The sequence below is a fragment of the Ambystoma mexicanum genome, chromosome 3p, assembly GCF_040938575.1.
Source record: "Ambystoma mexicanum isolate Mex_15411 chromosome 3p, UKY_AmexF1_1, whole genome shotgun sequence".
In the NCBI taxonomy this organism is placed as follows: domain Eukaryota; kingdom Metazoa; phylum Chordata; class Amphibia; order Caudata; family Ambystomatidae; genus Ambystoma; species Ambystoma mexicanum.
The window spans coordinates 117,107,929-117,117,443 of record NC_090925.1 but is presented as its reverse complement, the minus strand read 5'-3'; the positions used below and the strand labels follow the sequence as shown (position 1 = coordinate 117,117,443).

Below are 9,515 nucleotides of genomic sequence, written 5' to 3'. Positions count from 1 at the left end.
AAGGAATGAAAGAAGTCCAAAAATTCCAAACAAACTAAAATAATATGTTGCCTATAAATAAGCTAACTATTTAACAAAACATGCTTTTTTTTGTTTCAAATTATAGTTATGAAAGAAAAGGGAATGTGTAGTATCTGAGGTATTAGTTGAATGTTAAGGTGTGATCTAGAATGTGGAAGAGGGAGAGATTTGTGTCACAATGGTTCGAGTTGTAAGCAGTTGAATCGCTGAGGGAGAGCTGGTGGAGTCCTGTCCGCAGGGTTGTCAGCAATACATACCTTTTAATAAACGAGGAACTATCTATATCTATGTGTGGATCTCACCTCATTTCATGAATGGGTGGTCGCGCACTGGTAAAACAAACTGAACATCTTTGTGAGTGGCTGTGCCCTGTGAGAGTACATGATCTCTTTTGAAAAGTGTGTAATCAGGATTTGAAATCATTACTTGCAGCATAGTCAATGCACTAAAGTGTGCACAGCAGCAACTAGTATGGGCTACCCAGGCACCTTCACTGTTATAGCTATCCATTTTCCAACAAAACACGCCACCAGACTGCTCAACTCCACTTTTCAGTGTCTGACATGTACTGGGCATACAATCATCATCATCATCATCATTATCATCATCATGCGAGCTAGTGTGTTGGCTATAGTAGATGTCTTTGCAGAGTCTTCTGTAATTAAATGACTGTTCTTTTTTATATATGTCAATTGTTGTCCATGCAGCACTGTGAAGCTTCCCCTGTGGTTAGAGACAATAGCTCTGGCTTCACTAAAAACCGATTTCACACTTGTGGAGGTGCAGCTGAGCAATTCTATTGCAACCTGCACAAGTGCGGCTGGCCAGACAGACTGCTTGCTGTACCAGTACTGTAACGGGGCGTCACCCCTTCCCATCTGTGCATCCAATGATCCCCTGTATTTTCCTGTTGATGATACCCATCTGTATTTAAGATGTCCACGTCAGATTCTCCTCCCTGTAGGCCTAGACCACAGGGCTCTTAAAGCTTTGAACAGATGTCAATGATGTATTTCAGATAGCACAGCGAGTAGAGTGCTTGCTTTGACATCCGTGCAGAGCCTGCCCCCGGCAGGGACAAACTCCGCTTTTCATCCTTCCAAGGTTGATAAATGAGCACCACACACCATGGTGTCAAGCAGTGCTCAGATATCTGATGGTTTGTAGCGCTATATATATGCTAAATTATTAATATTATTATTTATTTCACACTGATGTGCCCATCCTTTGGGAGCTTGAAATGACCAGTTTACTTGTCAAAGATGTGTCTGTTTGGCATTCTGCTGTCTGCATTCTTGTGCCAGTTAATTTTGCAATTGATGCAGCAAAGCATCCTTGCACATGTGTACAGTGCCTCCTCCTTGTGGCGCCTTCTGTCTGACCTCCTCCATGAGACATGTAGATGAAAAACTGCCAACTCTACTTTAAAACACAGGTCCACAAAGAAAGCCAGCAGGCACTCAGTATTACCTTTCGATACAACTACCCATGGATCAAAACGCAAGCAGGCCTCTCACTAGCTGTACCACCACAGCATCAGCTGACAAGTCACATGCCCTGGGCATTTTAGTCAGGTTGAGCTCAAGCAGATAGATCAGAGTAGGAATCTCACCTAGGGATGTATTGTGATTTCTAACCCACTTGGTGATTTCTACCCTTCATCGAAAGGTTGCAGTAGAGGGCACGGATTAGACAGCTGCTGCTAATGACACAGTTTTAGAAATGTCCCAATTACAGCTGTACTTTCACTGTTGCAGCAATCTGAAATCACATTGCATTGCTCAAATAGCCTCGCCAGCATGTGCAAAGTAGAGTTCCACGTGGTGACCACTGAAATCTTCAGGTTGAGCAGTGGCAACTTGCATTACACTTGAAGTTGCCACTGTTGATTTTTAGCATAGTAAGCTCAGCTGAAACAGGAGCTGATCTTCTGAGCCACAGCAACCATTATGTTTTACATTCTCACAATTGCTGATTATGCTTGCCATGACAAGGTGAAGGATATGTGTAAAGCAGAGATGTGCATGGCCTTGCCAATTCGTTAGACAGCAATGCAATTTGATCCATTGTCTCATGTGATAAATCACAAATGCATACTATAAGGCTTTGGCCACTGTGCTTTAAGCTACCTCCCCTTCTCCCAGATGTCAACATCTGTGTGGCTTCTGTCCTGAATCCAGTGCATGCAAATGGTTGCCTGGTACTGAACCTCACACACCTGCTGCCCCCTTGAATTCCTCTAGAACCGCTCTTGGCTGTTGGTGGAAGGAAAGACCGCCCAGTGTGCTGTGATGCCCAGGTAGTCAATGCCTAAACCACCGGTTCACATATACATGATGAAGTAGACTTTTTGCTCTATGGACTGCTGCAGTGTGCATCCCACTGTAGCCATAACCATATTTATACAGTTCCATCACGGCTTTTCGAGAGACAAAACATTCCCCTTTTGTAATGGCTCGACAGGCGGAAAACAGTGGTTTGGAGGGTTGCTCAGAGCAATGCCAGAGGTTAAGATTAATTCTAAACCTACCAGCCATCACTTATTTTGTTTTGCTATAGTCACCTCGAGTGGGACCGGTATGCCCATCCGTGGGTCCATGTTTGGGGATGCGTGTGGTCTCGTGCAGATGGGATGTGGCCAAGCAGTTAGGGCTGGACTGCCCCTTTCGGGGTGGGACCAACCCTGATTTGCCTATGGTATATGGTCTTTCCCCGTTTGTAACGGCTTGGCAGGCGAATAAAGATGGTCTGGAGGGTTGCCCATAGCAATGCCAAAGGTTAATATTAATTCTAAACCTTCCAGCTATCACCTCTTTTGTTTTGCTATAACCAAATCTATTAGAAACATTTAATGTGGCTACTGCTCATTGAGAAAAAGTACCTTTACTTTGAGCCACTTGATGTGCCCATCAGCCATTAGCCATCAATCTCATGCCAAGATAGTCAAAGTGGTTATCTTGCTTTTTAGGCTCATCATTAAGCTTGAGAGAGACCTTCATTATTTTGGTAAATGGCCGCCATTACTACGGTTTATTGTTATTGACATTTAAACTGTATTCTGTTCAAAAGCTGACTAGTGTATTGAGTTGTTTGTTTATGCCGAACAAGGATTGTGAGAGCAGCACCACATCATCAGCATATATAGTAAAATGTCTAACTGTGTGTCATCCGCTGCCTACCTGAATCTCTGCTACTCCAAAAAGCTGCATTCAGCGAATCCCTGCTCCTCCCTCTTCCAGGTGTCATCGAATGGCAAGTGTCATGTCCGCTTTTAGCAAGAGACGGATACTGAGTGGCGTGTCGCTTGCCTTCCTGAATCTCTGCTACTCCGGAAAGCTGCATTCAGTAAATCCTGGTATCTCCACCTCCTAGGTGTCATCCAATGGCAGGGGTCATGTCTGCTTGAGTCAAGAGACTGAGTGGTGTGTCCCTAGCCTTCCCGAATCTCTGTTGCTCCCTCCCAGAACAATGAGGCGAGCATGACTCTCTCTCAACCTGCCCTCAGGAATTCCTGGCTCCTCCCACTATTCCTCTTAGATATCACCCCATTAGGCATGTCTCGTACACTTGCACATGAGACAGACACTGACTGGTGTGACACCCACCTCCCTGAATCTGAGCTGCGTCTTCTAGGAAATACAATTTCTAGCTGAACTGCAAGTTGATATCGAGTTCAAGCTTAACATGGAGGCTATTCCTGACGCAGCAACTCAAGCTACGAAGCACCAAGGAACAAAGCTACATTCATACACAATTTTGACAATATTCACATGAGACTGTTACATACTTTGGTGCTAAAAGAAGAAAGGTCAGCATACCTTCATTCTTTCCATGTTAACAGATAGTGTGAATTACACACTTAGATCAAAGATAAGGGGATAATCATTGCATGTCAACCTGCTTTAAGAGTGTGCACGCTGTTGTCATGATCAGCATAGTATACATGAGTGTTGGCATCAACAGGTGGTGTGCAAGTGGAGGAGAGTGCCAGACAAAGGAGTAGAGGAGCATGGAACCCCCTTCCTATGCATTACCCTTAACTATATCTCTTACCAAATATCCTAACAACTGCTACTCATCCAAACTTCAGAATCTGTAATCTTCTTTCCACGAGGGGGTCACAGTGGTTCTTGTGACTTAAGTAGGAAAATATCAAGCCCTTTGAGGGGACAGTGGTGTTTGTGCTACCCATACAAAGAAGTACAGACAGCAACAACTGAACCTTGACAGAAGTGCGAGCCCATGTGCTTCCAGCACGCAGGTAGCACAGAGTCAATATGGAGAACCTGGTGAAGACCCCTCCAGAGCTGTGGCAAGAGTTGTCTGCCAGATGGCAATACTAAGTTTAATTGGCTGCTCAGATGCAGACTTTGACTGCACAGACACATCCTTGCCCATTCAACCATCATCCCCGGTTCACCCTACAGTTCTTGTCCAGGTAGTCAGTGATGCCCCTAGGTCCCCCAGAAAGATATTCAGGGGTCCTGCCTAATTGTAACACATTCCTACTGCATAATTCAGAACTATATAGACTAGAACAGAGCCAGGACTGTCTTTGAAATCTTGTTAAACTGGGGATGCAGCCACATGGGCCATATTTAACTATAGGGCAGCATCTCTAATAAAGGATACGGGGATACTAACATTGAGACAAGGCAGTAAGGACCTAGTTTCATACACTCACCAATTTAACTGATTGGTAATTGAGGGCACAACACTAGAACATTCAGAATTGGATACCAAGCAGATCAAGGCAGTATCAGAGGGTGTCACATTTTATAACACAACATCAGTAATGAACATTTCATTTTACTCCATAGTTTTTCATACAAGTGTATCTCATATATAGTTTTTAATTCTTACATGCTATGATGTATTCTTTTTCTTCCTAAGGGTGTTTTTTAACTCTTTGTTTTTTAGACTGTATATAATGGGATTACACAGTGGAGTAACAGCAACGTATGTCAAAGACAACAGTTTGTTGGTTTTAATTGAATATGTTGATGTCGGTCTCATGTAGGTAGACAAAAGAGTTCCATAGAACATAATGACCACAGTGAGGTGGGAGCCACATGTAGAGAACGCCTTACGACGTCCTTCCGTAGACTTGATTTTGAGAATGGTTGAGATGATGTTGATGTAAGATGTAATAGTTAAACCAAATGGCAGCACTCCAACTAGAGCACCCATTCCGTAGCTCAGGGTCTCAACAGTCTGTGTGCTAGTACAAGAAAGCTTCATCAGGGCTGTCAGATCACAGAAGAAGTGGTTGATTGTGCGGGACGCACAGAAGGTGAGCCGTGAAAGTGCTATGACATGTGGTATAGGAACAATTAGACTAACAGCCCAGGTCCCCACGGCCATCTGGATACACAATGGTTTATTTACTATGACTATGTACCGTAAGGGATCGCAGATGGCCACGTACCTATCATATGCCATGACTGCAAGAAGAAAGAATTCTGTACACACCACAGCAATGAAAAAATATATCTGCATTAGGCATTCGGAGAGAGACATTTGCATGAGTTCCATGAAGAAATTAGCCAGCATTTTTGGGAAAATAATTGTTGTGTATGTTATGTCCAAGCAGGAGAGGTTTGTGAGGAAGAAATACATAGGTGTGTGCAGTTTTGAATTTGCATAGACAATCACCATGATCGATACATTGCCCAACCAAGTCAACAGGTAAATCAGCAGGAAGGCGACAAAAAGAGGAACTTGCAGCTGTGGATAATCTGAGAAGCCCACAATGATGAACTTGTGTGACAAGGTCTGATTTTCTCTTTCCATTGCACAGTGATGCAGGGTCAGCAGGATGGAATTTCAAAGCAATCTGCAAACAAAAAGAAAAGTCAATCACAAAACAGAGTATTTGCTCTGTGGATGGACAAGTGGCAATGGGTGGTTGGCAGAGACAGACCTTGTGTTTCCAATTAAAATAAACCTATTGAATCTGCATACATTTCAATATAGAGTAGTACAGCTCTTTTGATGCTTTGTCTATTTTTGTTCTTGCTAAGTTATCTTAAGATATCCAGGTTTTTAAAAAATGTTTAGTTCCTGACTGTTACTGAAGAAAACCATATGGCCTAGATATGTCAGTAAAGGAAAAAAGAGGGAGACAGACATGTGATGTCATCAGTGATGTCATCAATGACATTTGTGATGTCATCTTTGATGTCCTGGGTGTTAGTCTTAGCAGTGCACGGTAGTGGCGCGAGTTATGGTTACTTAGCTTACCATAACTGGCGAATTTCAAGGGTTTTCGGTTTTACTTGGAACCATAACATCTCTAAGTTTTTTCACTGAATTTCATAGGTTTTTAGTAGCGCAACTTAATCATAACGTCCCTTTAACAAAGTTTTTTCACTGCATTTCATAGGTTTTTAGTAGCGCAACTTAACCATAACGTCCATTTCACAACGTTTTTTCACTGATTTTCGTAGGTTTTTAGTAGCGCAACTTAATCATAACGTCCCTTTAACAAAGTTTTTTCACTGAATTTCATAGGTTTTTAATAGCGCAACTTAACCATAACGTCCCTTTAAAAAAGTTATTCCACTGAATTTCATAGGTTTTTAGTAGCGCAACTTAACCATAACGTCCCTTTAACACATTTCTTTTTACTGAATTTCTTGGTTTTTATTAGTGCAATGTAACTATAACGTCCTTTTCAATGGATGAAGACCACTAGCATCCTAGGTCTCAAAGTGGGAACCCGGGGTGTTAAAAAAAATGTTTCTTCCCAAACCAGAACGCCTGCGGCGTCCCGGTGTAGGAAGGAAAATCTTTTACCAAGATGGACACCATGGAAAGGGAAGGCAGGGTGTATAAAGAGAACACAACAGGGCATCGGCGGGGGGTGGGGGGAAAAAGAGGTCAACAAAGGGCATCATAGGAGTGGGGGACAAGAGGAAGACACGGGGCATGAGCAGGGGGCGGGGGGAGCAGGAGGAAGACACGGGGCATGAGCGGGGGGTGGGGGAACAGAAGGAAGACACGGGGCATCAGCGGGGGGTGGGGGAACAAGAGGTCAACAAGGGGCATCATAGGAGGGGGGACAAGAGGAAGACACGGGGCAGGAGCGGGGGGTGGGGGGAACAGGAGGAAGACACGGGGCATCAGCGGCAGGTGGGGGAACAGTAGGAAGACACATGGCATCAGCGGGGGTGGGGGAACAAGAGGTGAACAAGGGCCATCATAGGAGGGGGGACAAGAGGAAGACACGGGGCATGAGCGGGGGGTGGGGGAACAGGAGAGAGACACGGGGCGTGAGCGGGGGTGGGGGGAACAGGAGAGAGACACGGGGCATGAGCAGGGGGTGGGGGAACAGGAGAGAGACACGGGGCATGAGCGGGGGATGGGGGGAATAGAGGAAGACACGGGGCATGAGCGGGGGTGGGGGGAACAGGAGGAAGACACGAGGCATGAGCGGGGGGTGGGGGGAACAGAAGAGACACAGGGCATGAGCGGGGGGTGGGGGGAACAGGAGGAAGACACGGGGCATGAGCGGGGGGAACAGGAGAGAGACACGGGGCATGAGCAGGGGGTGGGGGGAACAGGAGGAAGACACGGGGCATGACCGGGGGTGGGGGGAACAGGAGGGAGACGAAGGGTTGGTGGGAACAGGAGAGAGACATGGGGCATGAGCAGGGGGTGGGGGGAACAGAAGGGAGAAACAGGGCATGAGCGGGGGGTGGGGGGAACAGGAGAGAGACACGGGGCATGAGCGGGGGGCTGGGGGGAACAGAAGGGAGACACGGGGCATGAGCGAGGGTGGGGGGAACAGGAGGGAGACACGGGGCATGAGCGGGGGGTTGGGGGAAAAGGAGGGAGACACGGGGCATGAGCGGGGGGTGGGCGGAACAGGAGGAAGACACAGGGCATGAGCGGGGGGTAGGGGGAACAGGAGAGAGACACGGGGCATGAGCGGGGGGTGGGGGGAACAGGAGGAAGACACTGGGCATCAGTGGGGTTGGGGGGAACAGGAGGAAGACACGGGGCATGAGCGGGGGGTGGGGGGAAACAGGAGGAAGACACGGGGCATGAGCGGGGGGTGGGGGGAAACAGGAGGAAGACATGGGGCATCAGTGGGGGGTGGGGGGAACAGGAGAAAGACATGGGGCATCAGCGGGGTGGGGGGAACAAGAGGTGAAGAAGGGGCATCATAGGAGGGGGACAAGAGGAAGAGACGGGGCATGAGCGGGGCTGGGGGGAACAGGAGAGAGACACAGGGCATGAGCGGGGGTGGTGGGAACAGGAGAGAGACACAGGGCATGAGCGGGGTGGGGGGAATAGGAGAGAGACACGGGGCATGAGCGGGGCATGGGGGAACAGGAGGAAGACACGGGGCATGAGCGGGGGATGGGGGGAACAGGAGGAAGACACGGGGCATGAGCGGGGGGTGGGAGGAACAGGAGGAAGACAGGGGGCATGAGCAGGGGGTGGGGGGGAACAGGAGAGAGGCACGGGGCATGAGCGGGGGGTGGGGGGAACAGGAGGAAGACACGGGGCATGAGCAGGGGTGGGGGGAACAGGAGGGAGACACGGGGCATGAGTGGGGGGTGGGGGAAACAAGAGGGAGACACGGGGCATGAGCAGGGGGTGGGGGGAACAGGAGGGAGACACGGCACATGATCGGGGGTGGGGGGAACAGGAGGAAGATACAGGGCATGAGCGGGGGGTGGGTGGAATAAGAGAGAGACACAGTGAATGAGCGGGGGTTGGGGGGAACAGGAGAGAGACACAGGGCATGAGCAGGGGGTGGGGGGAACAGGAGATAGACACGGGAATGAGCGGGGTTTGGGGGAAACAGGAGGAAGACACGGGGCATGAGCAGGGGGTGGAGGGAACAGAAGGGAGACACAGGGCATGAGCGGGGGGTGGGGGGAACAGGAGAGAGATACGGGGCATGAGCGGGGGGCTGGGGGGAACAGAAGGGAGACACGGGGCATGAGCAAGGGTGGGGGGAACAGGAGGGAGACACGGGGCATGAGCGGGGGGTTGGGGGAACAGGAGGGAGACACGGGGCATGAGCGGGGGGTGGGCGGAACAGGAGGAAGACACAGGGCATGAGCGGGGGGTGGGGGGAACAGGAGAGAGACATGGGGCATGAGCGGGGGGTGGGGGGGAACAGGAGGAAGACACTGGGCATCAGCGGGGGTGGGGGGGAACAGGAGGAAGACACGGGGCATGAGCGGGAGTGGGGGGAAACAGGAGGAAGACACAGGGCATGAGTGGGGGGTGGGGGGAAACAGGAGGAAGACACGGGGCATGAGCAGGGGGTGGGGGGAACAGGAGGAAGACACGGCATGAGCGGGGGGTGGTGGGAATAGGAGAGAGACACAGAGCATGAGCGGGGGTCGGGGGAATAGGAGAGAGACACGGGGCATGAGCGGGGCATGGGGGAACAGGAGGAAGACACGCGGCATGAGCGGGGGATGGGGGAACAGGAGGAAGACACGGGGCATGAGCGGGGGGTGGGAGGAACA

At 49.2% G+C, this 9,515-nt stretch overlaps 1 protein-coding gene across 1 annotated transcript; it reads right to left on the bottom strand.

Annotated features, from left to right (window-relative positions):
* Positions 1-4,887: 4,887 nt before the first annotated feature.
* Positions 4,888-5,814, bottom strand: LOC138579810 (olfactory receptor 1L4-like). Its single transcript, XM_069650040.1, has one exon. It carries the CDS (start codon positions 5,812-5,814, stop codon positions 4,888-4,890), a length of 927 nt encoding a protein of 308 aa, XP_069506141.1.
* Between the last annotated feature and the right edge of the window lie 3,701 nt (positions 5,815-9,515).